General features: G+C 43.4%; 1 protein-coding gene across 2 annotated transcripts in view; it reads right to left on the reverse strand.

The window, feature by feature from the left end:
• Positions 1-20,520, reverse strand: part of ADAM17 (ADAM metallopeptidase domain 17) — a 37,677-nt gene extending 17,157 nt beyond the window's left edge. The window contains exons 1-7 of one of the 2 annotated variants that reach the window (XM_080615091.1): positions 20,302-20,520; positions 19,357-19,452; positions 8,005-8,137; positions 3,655-3,788; positions 2,633-2,721; positions 569-737; positions 59-189 (exon numbers count right to left, since the gene is read on the reverse strand). In XM_080615091.1, coding sequence (XP_080471217.1) covers positions 59-189; positions 569-737; positions 2,633-2,721; positions 3,655-3,788; positions 8,005-8,137; positions 19,357-19,452; positions 20,302-20,398 — 849 coding nt within the window. In that variant the 5' untranslated portion in view covers positions 20,399-20,520. The remainder of the gene's footprint in view (positions 1-58; positions 190-568; positions 738-2,632; positions 2,722-3,654; positions 3,789-8,004; positions 8,138-19,356; positions 19,453-20,301) is intronic. The other variant, XM_080615092.1, reaches the window with a different exon arrangement.
• Between the last annotated feature and the right edge of the window lie 234 nt (positions 20,521-20,754).

Below are 20,754 nucleotides of genomic sequence, written 5' to 3' on the forward strand. Positions count from 1 at the left end.
AATCACTATTTTTTGCTGCATTTATTCCAGCAAATTGTAACACAGTACACTGATTTACCAAATAGTTGATAGTAGTACTCTCTTCCCCACGGCCCATATACTTGAAGAAACGATGATCCGCCACTACCAGCATCTTGCACGTGTTTTTGGCGGTCTCTGGAATGGCTCTTTTCTCCCGATGGATGCTTGCTAATGTAAACATTTAAAAAAAAATAAACATTCTAAAACTGCCACTGCTGTGTCTATTCCCTTATTTAAAACATGAATGCCAGTTTAGGGGCGGTTTTCGGGGGAGAACAGGGATGTTTAGTCTTGGGACTTATTTTTTGGTTTTTCTTTGTATTTGTTGGTTTCTTTTAGGGTTTTAAATATATATTCTTAAATTTTTTTCTTCATAACAGTCCTCAAACTGCTTGTAAACAAAGAACTATACCATAGCGAGTTATTCAACAGATTTATCTATAGAGCAACACAGATTATTGCCTAGGTTTTGATCTTACTTGCTGACACAGCCAGAATTCAAGCATTTGTTTCAAAGATGCTGCTCTCCCAAGGTATGGACTCTCACCTTCATTTTGTTTCCTGTCTTCCAGTCCTTTTGGCAGCAGTTCTTCTTCGTTCAGCTTTAAATAACCACACACTTTGGGGGACTGCAGTCTTGTGAAGTCTTTAATATCTTCAGATCTGTAGACAAGCAGTCTTTCATCTTGCACATTATCTATAAATCTCCACAGTGGCTGACAGCACAAGAACAGAAATGCAACCAATTTAGAACACAATGAATGCAAAGACTAAGTGCATGTAAGTAAAAAAATGACATGTAAGCACCATCAAATGTCCACAGCTTTATGTGTACACATACACAAATGCATTGGACTATGATAATCTCACCCACAGCAATAAGTCTATTAATCACAGAATCATTGGGTAATGGTTGGACTTGATGATCTTAAAGGTCTTTTCTAACCTATTTGATACTATGATTCTAAGCTGAGGAGGCATCTCAGGCTCCTCTACTCCCTCCATAATAGTATGGAGATGGGCACAGCCAGGGAGGAGATGATCATGCTAACAATCACACTGACCAGAAGCACAGGAGCTGGAAGACAACAGAGAATATCTAAGTGCACAGAGAACATAGTCTTCACAGCAGAAGGCAATCTCTTCAACATTCAAAGCTACACAAGTCACAGCAGAGAAAACTTCTCCAAAACCACAGAACTACAAAATCCCAACACAAGACATTAATTTCCATAGCAGATCATAGAATCACAGATGCATGGAAATAGCACAGCATAGACTGCCCACATCCACAGTGCAGAGTACGTGGGTCTGGGTCTCCTGTGGCCCTTAAGCACTGCTCTTTCAACTTCAGCCAACTACAGTTTAGCACACTGTGCGTCTGGCTGACACCAAAAAGGTCCTGAAATGTGACGGCTGTGCCAGCCCAGCAGCCATGTGTCTGCAGCACAAAACTGAGGGCATATGTTTCGCACCCTGTGGCACTGTGTGAGGGCACCGGAGTTTATACAAAGGTGCACAGCCTTTCCAAACAGTACAGGAGGACCATGAAAGCAAAGGCAGACAATGGCAGAGTGGCTTTGTCCTTTGTGCTGTCTTTCGGGAATGGTCTCTGGCACACAGCATCTCTGATGTATGCAGGCATTACCTAACCTGGGGCTGAAGCTGACCTGGGGACATTAACACCTAGGCAGTGAGGGCAAGTTGAAGCTTCCACACATTGCCTGTCTTTAGCTGTACAGACACAGCTAGTGAGGAGCAAAGGGGTTGGCTACATGGAGAACAGGGATGTTCTGACATGACTCTGCACCACAAACACAAAAATGTCTTAAATCACAATCAAACAGCTACTATATGCTCTTAATATAAAGCACAAGTACAGTGGTTTGGGTACTCTAAACATATTTTCATATTTTAATATGACTGGATTTCCCAGGTTTACCCATAATTCCACATATTGTTAGTTCTGGAGACAATTACGCTATCCATATAACACTCAGCCATAATTACTGTTATTCAGCCATTCTAATACAGCTTGTGCCTGGGAATATGTTGCACCAAACAACTCATTAGGATTGTCTCTAATTATGTATTTGTTGAATATGTTGTTTTAAACCAAGAGTTTAAAATAACACAAGCAACAGAAGCGGTGAAAAACAGCAATGAGAAAGCACGGAAAAATACAAGATTTTCCAATAAAGCTCTAAGGAAGGAAAAAATTCCAAGACTTAAAAAAGTCAAAAGTTTAGAAAGCTCTCCAGACCCTGACTTTGCTCAGAAGGCTGCACAGTTTGGTATTCCAGAGAACACGATCACCACTAACACTACCAATTTCTGTTTCTAAACCCCTTTCCTGTTTAAAACATACCTTTTCCCTGATGTATCTAAACCATGCAATGTCATGAGAATGTCACTCTCTAATACAATTCAACACTTGCAAAACTCAAATTGGTTTCATATGTCTCTCCCTCCTCCCCACCCACCTCAAAACAAACATCACCACCAAGTCTATTTCAAGCTACAGAGGTGTCAGTGTGACTAACTACAAAGAGAAACACCCACAGGGAAAAGAGATGACTGTCTGGATAGAGCTTTCAACAGTAAAGCATACCTCGATATTATATTCTTCTCCATCAGTACTGATTCTCACTGTAAAATCTTCATCCCCAATATGTGCCACAACTTTGGAATTATGCTCTCCTTTAATATAAGCAAGGGAAAACCAAATTAATTCAGCTGTATTTGCATGCACTCCTGCACAGATACTGGTTGGGTTTTTATAACTGTTTCTAAGCTTCACACCAAATTACCTTCCTCGGTCTCTGAAGAACACTATACTGTCCAGTTTAAAGAAAAAAAGAAATGAACCAGCCCCAGTCTTAACCTCTCAATGGTCACAGTCATCAAGACTCAGATTTACTTGCTAATTTTGCAGAAAGTGTTGAGATGCCTCTGGGCATTAGGAATGGGGCACAGAATATTTCTGCCAACCAAGGCTACTATCAGACAGCAATTTCATGGCATCAGCTGGCATTCAAGTGGAAGAAACTTTCACCACCTAGCACAGGCAACAAAATTCAAAACTACTGAGCAGAAGCATTAGTGCTGGACTGAAGTGGAGCAAGATACCCTTCCTTTACAGAAAAGTGATCTGCAAAGAACCGTCTGAAAGTCTTTTAATCTAACACTCTGGGCAACACTATATCACCACTACCTGGCCACTGTGTTCTGGGACAACGAACATTCAAGCCCTACATTCCAATTTGAATTAAAGCTACCAGCATCCTTTTAGAAGAAAAAAAAAAAATAAAATATATATATATATATAATCACAAGCTGCATCTTGAGTAAATTATACTTCTGTGTTCTGCCAAGTTAAACAGAAGAATACTTACTACCTTAGAACCTTGGTTCAATAGCTCATAAAACCCTACTCCCCACACCAAACCTAAAAAACCCCAAACCCACCACAAAAACAAACCCCAAAAACCCAAGGGGCACAAGAATCAAGTTAACTTGCTCATCCTAGCCATATCTGATGAAAATGAGGGCAATACACCATTTACTTTGGCCAAGAGACTTGTACAAAGCTGTGCTTTCCCAGCACTAACACACAGTTCAGTCCATACTAACCAACAACATGACCCGTGAAGAAGTCTTGCCATTGAACACGATACTCCTTTTCCTTGCCTTCACCATCCAGAATTAATGCTTGAAATCTTTCTGAAAAGTGTTCAGCAGTTGCAGTTAAGTATAATTTAAAGTGCCTGTAAAAGAATTTACTTCCATTTATTTTTAAGCAAAATACACACATACCATACATCCAGTCCTCATTTTACTGAGGGCCCAAAAGAAGTTGGAAAGCATTAATTCTTATAAGCAAAAACATACACTGGGTTACTCATAACTGAGAGTATTTTTTAAGGGATAATTATGCTTTATTAAAAACATAAACCATAAACACTCAAATCCAGAACACTCACAGTTCGCTCAGGATGCACCTTCTCCATCTGCAGTCAAGCAAAACCAGTTACTGGTAACTATTTGAAGAAAAATCAGGCCAAGGAATTTGTTCATCTATTTTAAATTAAATTATCCTAAAGTTCTTATTTTCTAAAGTAACACAGTCAGAAGCCCTTAAACAGAAGTATCAACTCTGCAGATTTTTATGATATATATTGCCTTTAGTTTCTGTGACTATCTCAAGTAGAGAAGCTTCTCTGGAAGGAGCTTCATGGGCTCTTGGTTTAAGTAAGTTTTGGGTCAAAAATTTTTCTGCAATTATTCTGTAATTGTCATTGGCAGTATTGCAACCTCATCATAAAGCCCGGGTGCATGAGGAAGTGCAAAACTGGGACAGCCAGACATCTGATCCCATTAACCTTGTATACTTGGTACTTAAAAATTACTCCCAGCAAACACTGAGATTCAAAAAAAATATACACAACAACTTGCATGACAGTTGTCGATTGCAGACAGGGGAAGGCACATGAGAACACAGTGTTTTACTGAATGGGAAATTTACACTCAGTAGGAAGAGAATTAAACCTCCTTGAAAGACAAAATACAATTTTGTCTGGAGGCTTGCCAGACTGGTCAAGGTTTCTTTAAACTAGAGGTGTTGAGGGAGGGGGGCACTGTTTCATCCCAACACACCCAGTCAGTTGCCAGCACCTACAATAAATGCTCAGAGCGACACAGAGATATTCCAGCCGCTCCAGCCAATGAGCCAGCTTTCATTTGGAGCTCAGCTCAGATGCTTCTATACAAATACCTGTAGCATGGGGAACAAACAAGAGGAATTAGAGATGTGTGCACAACTGCAGGAGTATGATATAATAGGCATCACAGAAACATGGTGGGATGGCTCCTACGACTGGAGTGTTGGAATGGAAGGTTACAGGCTCTTTAGAAAAGACAGGCCTGGCAGGCGGGAGGGGGAGTTGCTATTTATGTTAGGGATAGGCTGGAGAGTATGGAACTCTGTCTGGGGACAGGTGAGCCATCAACAGAGAGTTTGTGGGTCAGGGTTAAAGGGAGAACAGCTATGGGGGACATTACTGTGGGGATCTGTTACAGATCGCCTGATCAAGAGGAATCTGTGGATGATCTGAGGCAGATAGGAACAGCCTCATGCTCACAGGCCCTTGTTCTCATGGGGGACTTCAACCACCCTGACATCTGTTGGAGTGAAGGTACGGCCCAGCACAAGCAATCCAGGAGGTTCCTCAATTGTGTGGAAGACAACTTCCTTCGGCAAGTAATAGAGGACCCAACAAGGAGAGGTGCCATGCTCGACCTCGTGCTCACCAACAGGGAAGGGCTCGTTGGAAATGTGACGCTCCAGGGCAGCCTTGGATGCAGCAATCATGAGATGGTCGAATTCGAGATCCTCGGGACAGTGAGAAGAGCGTGCAGCAAGCTCACTGCCCTGGACTTCAAGAGAGCAGAATTCAGCCTCTTCAGGAACCTGCTTAGTAAGGTTCCATGGGATACAGCCCTAGAGGGCAGGGGGGCCCAAGACTGCTGATTGTTATTCAAGGATCACCTGCTACAAGCTCAGGAGTGCTGCATCCCAACTAGAAGGAAGTGCAGCAGGAGGGCCAGGAGACCCCCTTGGATGGATAAGGAGCTGCTGAGAAAAATTCAAAGGAAAAAAAGAGGCTTATAGAAGGTGGAAGCAGGGACAGGTGGCCTGGGAAGAATACAGGGATGCTGTTCGGGAAGCTAGGGACCAGGTTAGGAAAGCTAAGGCCCAGTTAGAATTGAACTTGGCTAGGGATGTTAAGGATAACAGCAAGGGATTCTATAGGTACACTGCAAGGAAAAGACAGACTAGGGACAATGTAGGCCCCCTCCGGAAGATATCAGGAGAAGTGGCTACCCAGGATTTGGAGAAGGCTGAGGTACTTAATGACTTCTTTGCCTCGGTCTTCACTGGCAAAGGCTCTGACTGCACCACCCAAGTCTTGGAAGGCCAATGCAGGGACTGTAAGAATGAAGACCCTAGGCCCACTGTAGGAGAGGATCTGGTTCGAGACCATCTTAAAAACCTAAACGTACGCAAGTCCATGGGACCTGACGACATCCATCCGCGGGTCCTGAAGGAGCTGGCGAATGAAGTTGCTAAGCCACTGGCCATCATATTTGAAAGATCATGGCAGTCAGGTGAAGTCGCTGACGACTGGAAAAAGGGAAATATAACCCCCATTTTCAAGAAGGGGAAAATGGATGATCCGGGGAATTACAGACCAGTCAGTCTCACCTCTGTGCCTGGCAAACTCTTGGAGCAGATTCTCCTGGAAGGCATGCTAAGGCACATGAAAAACAAGGAGGTGGTTGGTGACAGCCAGCATGGCTTCACTAAGGGGAAATCCTGCCTGACCAATTTGGCGGCCTTCTATGATGGGGGCTGTGGAACTGATGGAGAGGGGCAGAGCAGTTGACGTCATCTACCTGGACTTGTGCAAAGCCTTTGACACTGTCCCGTATTACATCCTTGTCTCTAAATTGGAGAGACATCAATTTGATGGGTGGACCACTCAGTGGATAAAGAACTGGCTGGATGGCCACACGCAAAGAGTTGTGGTCAATGGCTCAAGGTCCAGCTGGAGACCGGTAACAAGTGGTGTCCCTCAAGGATCCGTGTTGGGACCGGTCCTGTTCAACATCTTTGTCGGTGACATGGACAGTGGGATTGAGTGCGCCCTCAGCAAGTTTGCCGATGACACCAAGCTGTGTGGTTCGGTTGATATGCCGGAGGGAAGGGATGCCATCCAGAGGGACCTTGGGCTGATGCCAACCTTATGAAGTTTAACCATGCCAAGTGCAAGGTCCTACACCTGGGTCGGAGCAATCCCAGGCATGGCTACAGGTTGGGCAGAGAAGAGATTCAGAGCAGCCCTGCAGAGAAGGACTTGGGGGTGTTGGTCCATGAGAAAATGAACATGAGCCGGCTTCAGTGTGCGCTCACAGCCCAGAAAGCCAACTGTATTCTGGGCTGCATCAAGAGGAGCGTGACCAGCAGGTCGAAGGAGGTGATCCTGCCCCTCTACTCTGCTCTCGTGAGACCTCACTTGCAGTATTGTGTGCAGTTCTGGTGTCCTCAACATAAAAAGGACATGGAACTGTTGGAACAAGTCCAGAGGAGGGCCACGAGGATGATCAGGGGACTGGAGCACCTCCCGTATGAAGAGAGGCTGAGAAAGTTGGGGCTGTTCAGCCTGGAGAAGAGAAGGCTGCATGGAGACCTCATAGCAGCCTTCCAGTATCTGAAGGGGGCCTACAAGGATGCTGGGGATGGACTATTCATCAGGGACGGTAGTGACAGGACAAGGGGTAATGGGTTAAAACTTAAACAGGAGAAGTTTAGATTGGATATAAGGAAGAAATTCTTTACTGAGAGGGTGGTGAGGCACTGGAATGGGTTGCCCAGGGAGGCTGTGAATGCTCCATCCTTGACAGTGTTCAAGGCCAGGTTGGACGAGGCCCTGGGTGACATGGTTTAGTGTGAGGTGTCCCTGCCCACGGCAGGGGAGTTGGAACTATATGATCTTAAGGTCCTTTCCAACCCTAACTATTCTATGATTCTATGAATAAATCCCTTGGACAAGACACCACATGCACTCCCCAAACTGAGGGAAGAGATTTTCAAGAGGACAGTCAAGAGTATGACGTTGCCAGATGAGGTATAAGTGGGATCCTACCCAACCAGCGGAAGTAATCTACATGAAAGTAAAGCTAAGTACAAAGCAAGACATATCTTAACTCACTGCCACTTCAGCAAACACAGTAATACTGTGCAACCTATTTTTCCGTTTCCTCAGAGCCTCTTTGAAGTTTTATGACCATGCAGAACACTCACTTAAACTGGCCAGTCATGACAGAAAACAAGATAACCATTTCTGGGTTTGCAGCTGCACATTATTCACCACAAACTGAAGGAAAAAGTGTTATCAGTTGTTTCACTGATGATTACATTACCTTTGCAGAGCTGAAAAACTTAAGAGCCTCTCTACGTGTGTCTCAGGCTGGAGGTCCCTCTTCTTCAGTGAGTGCTGCTGGATGCTAGACTGAGAAAGGATGTCGTAGTCTGAAAGCATGGACTCAACTGTGTCTGGAAGAGCAATGAGGAAAGTTTAAGTTTCAAGAGACTCTCTTTTTCACAAACGCATACACAGAACAGCAAAAGAGCCTCTCATTTCAACAGCAAGACCAGTTTGCTGCAATTTTAGGATAACTATTGTACATTTCTGTAAAGGTGTATTTTGTGTAGACAAGTAAAAATCATACTGCAAGACAAGAAATTATCTGACAGGCAATTGCCCTAGCTGGCTGCCCCCTGGAAACTAAATGGGAGAGAACATCCCCATTTCTCTGGAGTGAATCGCTCTCCTCACCTGCTGGTCCCCATCCTAGGAAGAAAGCAATTTAATTTAGGAAACTTCTACCAAATTCACTGACCATCAGGACTGCATTTATTACCTTCCTGTTTAACAGCAGCCAGAAAATAGATGTCTGCATAGCACAATTCATCAGAAATAACTAACAAGACACCTCACATGACGCATCTCCAGGTACTCTGTTTTTCCAATACTTCACCACCATGCAAAACTCCTTTGATTTCCACACTCAGAACAAGAAAACTTGTTCAGATAACCAAGGGCCTGAATCCCTATGGGAGCAACACACAAATTACAAATTCAGGTCAATAGGCTGCAGATGCTTCCACTGCCAAATGCACAATGCCAGCTGCCAGCAGTGTTTAACTTCTGCTGCTAACGACTCCTGCTGCTTTGTAAGGCATCCCTTCACTGGTGGCATCCACCACCCACTGAGACACCCGACAACCACCTTTGCTTCCACTAGTGCTGATCAACTCATTTGCTATCTACAGCCTTAGAGGCCTTATTCCCACATCACTGTCTTCCTTCTCTACCAGAGGTGTTCACTCTTTCCACTGCACCAAATGAGCAGTGTTTTACAAGAGGCTGAAGTGCTCATCTAGTCATTATTTAAAGAATACTCATTTTTCTCCCCTTCATTTCAAGTTGTGCTTTTAAACCAGACATGACAGCTACTAAAGTGGGGTTTTACTAGTAAAGACGGAGTTCCACTTATTCAGAGCCCCCAGACATCAGCTCACACCACTCAGCCAAGTAACCTTGCGTATCTTATTGGACTTTTAAGTAAGCGGCACCACTAGTAAGCTAAGTTTTACCAGCTCTTGTGCAACAAGCCAAGATTGCCAACTTGAAATCTAGACTGCAATAGCTCCTGATATATTATACTTCATTATACTTACAGCCCTCATGGCCCTGCACCAGGCCTACTAGCAAAGTGATGGATAGGTGACAGAGCTGCCTCCTGGTGCAGCAGAAGCCACCAGCAGCAGCTCCCAGGCTTCTCCCTGCCCGGCTGCCGCTCCCCTGCCATTGAGCAACACAGGAGGGCAGAGCAGTTGCAATTTCCTGATTTCTGTTTACAACCCACAGGTGGAGAGCACCTGCAATCGATTACCATGCGTTTCGGGTTATATGCAAAGGCAAGTTTCCACCACCTTCCTTTGTGCTGTGTTTTTTCCTCTACATGCCCAGTTGCTGCATGCCAGGCAGCACCTTCATTGTCAGCTTCCTGCATGCTACAGAGCTGGTTCACCAGAGCCACACAGTTAGCAAATACCTAGCAAAAAACCCTAAAACATCCCTTTTCTTTAAAAAGCCCATTCACTACTTATGGTCTGGAACTTGCCCTCATCCAGAGCCACCTGGGAGGAAGGTAAAATCAATTCTGAAAACAACTCCAAACCCCTTATTAAACTGCTTAGTCCTAAATTCTTTTAATTAAACTGAAATTATTTCACTGCACTCAACTAAGAGCAGATCCTTCAATTAAAGTGAACATTGATATATGGATACCAAATGTTGGATCATGATACAGAGCAAGTGTGTGCTACGTGGGCCATGGAGCAAGAGAGGCCCAACACCACTGCTGCGCTGCTCGGGGACTTACTGACAGGGGTACTTGCCAAGCAAAGGTCTGCCCGAGAGGGGACAGCGGCTAAACACTACTTTTTCTGTCCCTTTCTACTCCTCCTTGCAAAGAACAGCTCAGAACCAGGGGAAGGTCATGCCAAAGAGCAAGACACAGCTGCCACTACAGCCAGACAAAATGTCTCAGTTTCATGGCAGCAGAACTGAGAAGTCTGCTAAAGAAATCGGGGTTTTTATTTGGTAGGCAAGGAGAACTTCAGAAGTCCTGCTCCACCTCAAACACACAGACACCCTTTGGAAATGCCTCAGAGAGACATGAGAAGAGTAGTAAGAACATGACCTACAGAGTTGATGAAGATGAGTAAGATGATTCTGTTAAAGTTACAAATGAAAAACACAGGACACTCCTAGTTCCTGTAACCCTGAAACAAGAATGCACTTGTTCCTATTTCCTCTTACCCTTTCTAAATTTGTTTGCTTTTAATTTTACTTGCAACATAAGACTTAAGACATGCTGCTGCAAGACATAAATCTGTGAACTAACTCAGGTGTCAGACAGATGTGGAAAAAATGTATTGGTAACACACTCAAACCAAATTTTTCCTGTAAACTTTTCATACCGTGGAAATGAATCCATCATCATGGCTTATTGAAAAATAAAAGATGAAGTGTCATTAATTTAAGCAATATCCAGAACTGTACAGAGTCCAACTGTACAGCAGTCAGTGGATGGGAGCCACAGCAAGCATATACTTGACTACTTTTCATTCAAGTGTAATAATCTTTCTGGCATTCCTTCCTCGTTGTCTTCATTGTGGTCCAAAAGTAAGTTCCCATGGGCTTCAACAATGCCAAGCTGACTCAGGTTTTCCCAAATCACTTTCCTATGGTTGCTTCCCTTCCAGCCCCTCCTAGATTTCTGCATTCCTCTCTTTTTGCAGAAGAACACCTTAATTTCATTTTGATATCCCAAATATTTATTTGGGATCACCAGCTTTCACTTCACTGCACCTTGTCTCCTGGAGGGGGACCTCCCCAGAACATACACATATATATGGTTGTAAGAGACAGGGAAGGAACAGTGGTCACAAAAACAATATCCCAGAGTTCTCAAAAAGAAATCCACAGCAGTGACTTTTCCTCTACCTCCAACTTTGAACTCATCAACCATTTCCTCCTTTTCTTTCACCTTGTTTCAAGGCTAAAACCCCACTGCTACTAGACTTTGGAACCTAACACAGCAGAGTATCTTTTAAATAACTTATGGGTGAGCAAACATTGCAGCAGACTACAGCTGAAAAATGTGCTGGGCAACAGCTTAGCTCACCAAGCTGGAGGCCACTGCACACAGAATCATAGAATAGTTGGGGTAGAAAGGACCTTAAGATCATCTAGTTCCAACCCCCGTGCCATTGGAAGGGACACCACACACTAGACCATGTCGCCCAAGGCCTCATCCAACCTGGCCTTGCACACTGCCAGGGATGGAGCATTTACCACTTGTTTGGGAAATCTGTTTGAGTGCCTCACCACCCTCAAAGTAAAGACCTTCTTCCTTATATATTTAAAAAGAAGAAGTTTCTCTTCAAGTGCTCAGCTATCAATTCAAATACCAATGGCATCCTTCTCCAACCAGGTTAACTTTCATAAGCAGAACAGTAAATTCCCATGATCTCATGCCCATACTATTGCCCAGAAAGCAACAAGTAAATGTGGCAAGTCAGCCATTTCATAAGCATTCTTTTGCATGCATTATTTATAGAAAAGTTAAGCTTATTGAGAAGCATGAGGTTTTAACCCAGTGGATATAATCAATATTTTAAAAGCTCTCTTTGCAATTATCCTGTGATAAAAATGTCTCTACTTAAAACACAAGATCCAACAATATTTAAAAAATATTACTTTCAGGATTTAAAATTAACCACAAAAGCATCAGAGGGTTTGCAGGAATGATTGTAATTATTTCTCCGACCCTCCCAAAAGGAATAAAACCAGAAATAAATCTCCTGTCAAAAGGCACTGGGATGGGATGACAAGTACAGCAGTCTCCGGAAGAATTTTACAGTGTGATTGTTAAATCTTTGGCACCTCCAAGACTAAAAAAAATGGATCCAGCATGTATTTTATGTGCTGGATAGCAGTCATTGACTACAATCAAGGTACTGATCTTGAGCTGATTTCCAATGGGTATCAAATACCCATCAAAAGCTTGTGGCAGCTAACTCACAACATTTTTTCCAATTGAGCTGGGGAGCAAGTGGCTGAATGGTTGAAGGGTTCCATATTCTTTATTGTTACTATTTATATTTTTATTCTCCAAATTATGTTCTTCTTCATCCATTAAAATATTTTATTAAAGTAACCAAATATAGTCACTTCAAATGTAATTCACAGCCTCAGTCAGAACTTGGACCAGGAAACAGACTACAGTCTTTCCAACGTTAACCACATGAGCTAAAGCAGGTCCCCATCACCCTACAGAAAACAGCTGCCCTCATGTTTGTGGTAACAGCTGGTTACCGGTTGCAATACAGTGGGATCATTTGACTGGAGCACCATTCCAGAGAGTGCTAATGGAGAGGGAGAGTGTATTCATACCTCAGTTGGGCACACAGTCTTCAGCAGGCAGGAGGTGATGCTGTCACACCTAAATGTTTATGGGTACCTTCTCTTAACAGTTTACACTGCTTTTAGGAGACTGTTGATGAAGAAGATGTGTTAGAAAATACATCTGTGGGAAAGATGTTCCACAACAGTTCATTACTCATGTTGTTACATCTTTCTCCAGTACATCTGGTACAGAGCCATTGCCAAAGACAGAAAACAAAGGGAATTGAAACACTTATCCCATGCAAAACAGCCCATGCTTTGAACAGTTTTGATAAATCCTGTTTACTTGTTTCCACCAAGGAGTGGCTGCTGTTTTGATCATCAAATACATGTGAACAGAAGAACTTGTGAGAGAAAGGGCTTCAAAGCAAGAACCAAATGTATGTCAGCCTGCTTATAAACCATAACAGGATGAAGGCTTACACTCTGTTTAAACACATTTCTAGACAAACCTGCTAATGAGAATGGCCAGCCATGTCAGCATTGCTGAATGTTTTAACAGGCATGTTTTTGACTCGATCCAAACTGCATCAAACTTGCTAAACCACGTGAGAAAACAAGGTGCCCGAATTCAGTTAGTCACCAGCACAACACAGACAAAGCCTCAGGGTACGGTTACACATACCTCACACTAGGAGGTAAGGTAGGCTGCTGATTTACCAGCGACTCCACAGTACACTTTTCCTGCAGTTACACAGGGTAAACTACTCTCTACTTATCACACATGCAGAAGCTCCCAGTGATAGATACCATGGAAAAGCTAACAGCTTACAAAACACCCTTTAGCTCACCTCAGGAAAAACTTGTTCACAGAACCGCACCCTTATGCTACTCCAGAGGTTTTTTCCTACAGAAAAGATATCTGTTTCTGAGCAGTGCAAATAGTTCCTTAAGGGTGCAAATTCTGCTTAGCAGAAGCTGTACCGACCATTAAACTGCTATTTCTGGTGGTTTTGAATACAGCTGAATACCCCCAATGACTTCCACCTGTTACCTCACACATTTCCAACCTTGCAAACTTTCTCTTTCACTAAAGACATCTTAACTATGGAGCACTGAGGAACAAAATTCATTCTGTTGGATCTACTTGATTTAATAATTCAGTCTGTCCTATTAGTGAAAGCACAAAGCACTCTTTTATATATTAAAAAATATATAAATATATAAATAAAAAGCACTGCATAACAGACTGGGGGGGAGAAAGGGGGTGGTGTGTGCAGAAGCAATATCCTGCTCAATATTGAGCAGGATAAAAAATAAGGAAGCCCACTGAACTAACATCCTTACATTCAGAGTGAAACAGGGGCAATACAGCTGTCTCATCTTAAACCAGAACAGCATCATATGACTCAATGCTCAAAAAAAGTTTAGAAAATCACATTTTCATACATCCTGCAGAAAAGAAGAGCCAAATCACAGGATGTAATGTTCTCTGGAAAGAGATAATTTGTCTGGCTCTCCAAAAACTGTCAGCCTCACTACTGTGCTCTGATATCGCACTACAAAATCCTGCTGTGTCACAAAATAAGTTTGAGTAGAGCTGATTCTAGGTAGAGAATGGTTAGCATCTTATGAGACCAACAACTTCTCCCCACCCAACTGCATCTCTTCTCATTGTGGATATTGACTTTGGACTCACTCAAACATGACCTTCCAAAATTCAAGGCACACATCACAGGTACTGAGGGACAGAACTTTACCACTTCAGTAACAATCTGAAAAGGTGAGAAAGGAAATCAAGTAATGCAAGAGATAACATTCCCATTCAACACTTCACTAATTACAGATCCATGTTGAGTAGGTAACAGCTGTAGATGCCTCTCTGCATAACAGAGCCTCCTTCTCTTCCCTTCCTTCCTACACCCAGTCTATGTACCTAAGTTAAAAATGCAAGTACCAAGAGGGAAAAAAAGTACAAGTAATGTATATTAAGAGCAGCACAGGAAGGGAGGGATGGATATTGTAAAGAGATGCAGGAAACAAGTGACATAAATACAGGCAGCATGGTCACATACATCTGCAAGAAAAGAAGAGATCAGAAAGACCATCAGAACCATTGAGAGAGTTGCAGGACATACCCAAAGCAAGTTTGAGTGCAGCATATGAAATCTGTAGAACAGGACAGCAGGATGTACTGCTCTTTGTTAAAGAAACCTGGCTCTTGGTTAACCTTTTATTACACAGAGCAAAGGACTTCCCTTGATCCCTCTGGGAAACAGGCAACTCTGAGTTCTGCAGTTTATAAAAAAAGTGTGTGTGTGTGGGGGGAGTCAACCTGTTTATAACAGAAGTTAAATATAAACTTCTCTCACAAAGATAAATCTCTCCTGACTACTAAACACATAATTAAATCCTGGTGTAATGCTGGAGCAGTCAGGAGAACTCTGCACTAAGGAGTTGGCTGGTGGAGCTTCCTCGCTTAGCCCTTCCAGCCACAGAGCAGAAAGTCACTTCTGCACAAACACACACACAAAAATTCCAGAATAGAAGTGAGACACTGAGGTGAGCCACTGCTGCTATCAGCAGTGAACAGCAGCAGTGAAGTTGTCAGTCTGTGTGGCAGGAGGGGGAGAAAGGAAAACAGAACCCCAAATCTTAAACGCAAAGCAGAATTTTACTTTTTGGCCGCTCAGAGGTCAGACTAAAATGACACTATTGAAAATCAAACTCGTACCGAGCTCTTGATTATGTTCCCATTACAAAACTCTTGCAATTGTTAAGGGCAATTCTTAACAATTAGAATTTAATCTATTGTTGACATTCTTCACTTGTTGACTTTGAGTACAAGTACTTTCTCTCAGGAATTACATTTTTATCACAATTTCTCTTTTTTCCAGTTGGAAGTGGAAAAATTGACTGATTCACATGAACAAAGGAAAACAAATCCAAAAGTCCTTTAAAACCGTAAGTACCTCCACCGAAAAGATTGTCAATTCACAACACAAAAGTCACAATAATAATCTGCATTCAGTAAGACCATGTCTATATGAAGCATTTGCTGTTTACATGGAGACAAAGCATACAGAAGACTATCACTGAGCCTGTAGTAACACCTATTGAAACACTGCATCTACACATTCCTGCCAGGATTCTGAAATAACCCCACAGCATCCCATGCAGGTATCATGTGCTGGGACATACTGCTGTTAGGCTGTGTGTTCTTGGATTCTCCTCCCTGTGGTGCACAGTGAGGTACACCCCCAACGTTCAGCTGCATGGAGTCAAACTGCAAAACCAGATCAATCCAAAACAGTTGTCTTGCTTCAATCAAATGGGATAAGAAACAGCAGGATAAGAAACAGCAAGAAAAAGGGCAGACTGCAGTAGGGAAACTAGTTATTTGACCCTTACCTAGGTCTTGCCTTAGTCACCAACAGATGCTTCAGTCCAAAAGGACAGAAGGATTTTGTCACTAATTATCTCACTGCACAGTCTTCATACTGAGCTAAACTACTAACTCCTTACTTCTTCAGCAGTTGGTTAGGCTCCTGGCCTTATGGACTTCCTGTGTTTTGTCACACCAAGTGTGAAGCAGGACTCAAAACTGACTGCAAATGATTTTATGCTGCCCTCTGTATCACTCAGCTCCACCAGTTCATTCATCAACACCACTATCATTTGCTTTTTCACTCCAGAACTTCTTACTTCTAGTCTTTTGATGTGTATTAATAGGTTTGTATCTATCCATATATAGGATATTTCTTCAGCTCATACAGTTCAAGTTCTCCATGGCATTTCATAAGTGTGGAGAAAAAACAACCCAAGCCCAGGTTACCTCAGATTCTGTTGATGCAATACAGCAGGCAGAAAAAGATGACCAGAGAGTGATTCAAGGAATATCATCAGCCCAGGAACAGCTCTTACTTTTTTTCGTTCCCTGACTAGCTTATGATAAAAAGATCTTATTCAAAACAGATAGCAGTAGAGTATGACATTTTGCATACAAACTCTACTCTGGGCAATCCTGTATACACGCTGCTCAGTGGCAGCATGCTATTAATACCTCAGTGCTGTAAAACAGGTTCAAGTAGTTCTTTAGATATAGCCATCTATATATTCAAGAACAGTGAGGGTGGGTATTTGTACTGTTACTCTTTTCAAGCACATTCAGCCCTGTTATCATTCAGGTATGTCTGAGCTCCAAGAGAAACAGCATTAATATTTAATAGCTATAAAAGGTTATCTTCAGAGATAAACAACGGAGAGAAAAAATTTCAACAAGGCGACATTAATTTTTCAAAGGCAAAACTACAGTAACAGTCATTGCATTGACCAGTAGAGTCACACTTCTTCCAGAAATTCATCCCTGCTGTCAGTGTTATTAAAAAGACCACTTCCAGATCATCTAACTGCAACACACTGAGGTTGATATCATCCTCCCTTCATCCTTTACCCTGAGCACAACCACTGTCACCCCCAGAGCATGGGGCAGGTACTTGACAGTTACACTGTGCGCTACTCCAGAGAGCAGACTCCATAAACAGAGAACACACAAACCCAAGCACCCTACCCCTTACAGAAACCACCCCAACCAAACAATGATCAGCTTCCAGGTGGCCTAACTCCATTAATGTGCTCATAGGAATGGCGAAGAGATCAGAAAGCCAAGGCCAGGATTGTGGCAGTCCCAATTTAGATCAGTTTAGACTGCTGGAGCACCACACCCAAAGATTACTTCAGCTGAAAAATGCTGTGAAATGACCCACATCTTTTTACCTACTTGTGCTATTCTTTGCCAAACTCTGCTTTTCACTGTATAATCTTTTCTTTTTTTCCCCTTCCTGAAAAGCTGAACCTCTAGAGAAACAAGCGAGAAAGTTCTTAATAGAAATCACACAATGGTAATCCTTGAAACTTCCTTAAATATACTGCTCAACAGAAATCTGATTTCAGTTCACAAAACTCGAGCTGTGGTTAAACAGAGCTCTCAAAATAGCAAAGCTGAAGTTATTAGAAGGAAAAGATGGTATTCCAGTAAACCCAGCCATGTGTAAGATGAGAATAACAGAACTCCAGCAAAAGCTGACATAAAACCACAGTAAAGTAAGCAAAGAAATTTTGAAGAGCAGCTTGTAAAAGGCATAAAGCTCATAGTTGAAACAGCTTTTATTATATCCAAAGAAACCACCCAGCTAAACAATCAAAGGGGCTTGTAAAAAAGTTGCAAATACAGCTCCAGAAACGGATGCTAAGGGCCCATACCAAAAAGAAAGAGTATAATTGACCTTAGCATTCACTTCAGAGGAGACTAAAAATATCCCCAAAAGCTTGTCTTGATAGCATGACTCTAAGGACCTTCCTCCAAGACTCAAGAAAAGGGGCTTTAAAACAAGCCAAGAAAATGACTAATAAGGCAATAGGCCATGAATGCATTAACCCAAAATTATAAAGCACTGAAAAAATTAAACTGGTCAACTACTAATGGTGGTATGCCACTGGTACAACACCATTAGTCTTGCTGCAGGTTAGGCCTGAAAGGTGCTAAGTACAGGTCCAATTTCCACACTAGGTATCATCATGAGGCCTAATCAACAAATATGGTCAATTACCTGACAAACAGGTAACAACAATAACAAAGTGTGAAATACTGGACCTGTGGCTAAATAAGATACTAGGGAAGTAGAGCCTCATAGATATTAGCATTCTGAGAGAATGAAGCATGTGGATAAATGTAACAGTTAATGGAGCAGATGTGGATTTTTTCCAAGCTCCCTCACAAAATGCTTTTATGTATTTAGTTTACTGAACAACAGAACAAAATGCTTGATGAATTTCAGTGTGTGAAATCACATGACGAAAATACATCCTCACTATATCTATGCAGCAAAGTATTTCAACATAGGTATTACCACTCAAAAATAAAATATTAAAAAGAGAAAGAAGAGATATCTTGGAAGGACTATTAAACAAACAAGCAAACAAACAAACAAAAAAGCATCAAAAACTACTCAGAAAGAAAAGAAAATGAAAAGCATTCATCACTACAAATCCATGCTACCTTTGTATCACAAACAATGCCTTACAGTCCTGGTCAAACATCTCAAATAAATAAAATCAAAATCCTATACAAAGTATATAGGCAGAGACCTGTCTGGATACAATCCTGAGCAATGTGCTCTAGGTGACCCTGCTTGAGCAGGGAGGTAGAACTCCCGTGATCTCTGGTGGCCCCTTCCGACCTCAACCATTCTGTGACTCTTTGAAAGGTAACAAAGACCAACAAAGTTATAATTTTTTACCCCATACTAAGAATTATTATAGAGACTAAGATTTTTCCACAAAAAAAAAAAAAAAAAGAGATTACAAAGCAGAAGAATATTATATAAGTCTGTAAGTCACTAAAGGTATGAAGAAAATGGATAATTCTTTCATGCTGACCATTTCTGGCAACAGAAGAAGGTGATCTTAAGGTCCTTTCCAACCCTAACTATTCTAGTATTCTCCCATGCATTATTTCATAAAACTGAAGAGCTCACAGTCCTGCCATGGTGGTACAGAGGCCAAGAACACAAAAGCTATCAGATAAAGATTATGCAAATCCATCTGCAAATAGCAGATACATCCTTTAGAAAGCATTAAAAAAACCCTCAGAGCCCAAGACGTCCTCTGTCTGGGGAGCTCCCTGACCTGCCTTGATGTTAAAAGGACACACAGTGTTTATTCTGTTTCTGTTACACTTCCTGGAGCATCCACCACTGAATCCTATCCATCCCAGCTTCTTGCTGTTACTTACTGCTGAGGTCTGCACAGAACCACAAGTCCATCTCAGGTGTGGGAGAGGAGGGCAGACACACAGCCTGGATGCCTGTCAGGAAAACTGCTGGGAGATCTAAGCAAAGAAAGGAGACTTGAAGTAGTCACCACTGGCCACACCAACTGGAGATAGAATATCTGACTAGGCAAGGCAAGACCACTGCCTCTCAAGGGCTCATCTGCCACTTCAGTGATAAGCTGCTGCTTATCAAAGACACGTTTACAACTTCTTCACTCCCAAGTATAAGTTTAGATGCAAAACTAAGTTTACAGAATTTAAATAAAGCAACGGTTCTCCTCTGTGTTAAGCTTTTCTAGAAGACACATTCAGCTCTAATAGCTTCAGGCTCTCTCTGCAACGGTGACTCTTCAACCAGAACTATGAAGGGAAGCCATTTATACGATTATCCTGCCTTAACATAACGCACACTCCTGCGAGTTAAACTCTTTAGCACACCTAGAGTGAAGACAATCAAGCGGTCTCTTTGCTCCTGCAGAGAGCAATGACTCCCTAACACTGCTCATCGGTGATGCTTCAGGTAAAGGGGACCACACCAGGAGGGCACGGGGCCTACACGGTCTCCAGGAATCCCTGTGCTCTGGGCGCTCCCATGCGCGCACCCACCCTCCCGGGGGCAGGCACAGGAGCAGGGCGCGGGCCGCGACCTTGCCCACCGCCGCGGGCAGGCCTCAGAGTGCGTGCTCAGTCGGGACACAGGGCGCCCGGCTCCTGCCCTGCCCCGTTCCCCTGTCCCCATTCCCCCGACAGCCACCCCCTGGCAGAGATCGGTGTTCTCCTCACGCCACACATATCCCATCACTATCCCCAGGCAGAAGCAAGCGTGCCCCTGTCCCCCGTCCCCCAGCAGTGGTCTCTCCCTCACACCCCCTTCCACGGCTGCCGTGTTCCCTCCCGACCCCTTACCGTAGCTCTCCGGGCGCCGCGGGCGCCCCAGCGCCTCTACCCCGCCCGACCCCCAGAGCACCACCAGGGCAGGGACCAGCCACAGTCGGAGCTTCATGGTCCGACCGCGGCTCCCTCCTGCACCGCCCGCTCCTTCTGCTCACATCCGGCAGGGGAAACTTCGCCCTCCGCCCACCCCGCTGCCCCTCACGCCGTGCCGGGGCCGGGCCCGCACCCGGAAGCGCGGCAGCTGCTCGTGGAGCATTATGGGCGCGGGCGGGGCCGCCGTCTGAAGCAGTGGGATGGGCACTGAGAGGAAGGGAGGCTTGGCTGGGTTTCGGTGGCTCTGAGGTGGTGGTGTGGGTAGGGTGTCTTCGCGGTCGGTCTCCACAGCCACGGCTACTCTATCCAGCTATGGCTGCGCTGAGAGAGTGAGGTGCTGCGTTCCCCTTCCAGGGGCTCTCGTTTCCTTGG

The sequence above is a fragment of the Psittacula echo genome (genome assembly GCF_963264785.1).
Source record: "Psittacula echo genome assembly, chromosome: 4".
Classification (NCBI taxonomy): Eukaryota; Metazoa; Chordata; class Aves; order Psittaciformes; family Psittacidae; genus Psittacula; species Psittacula echo.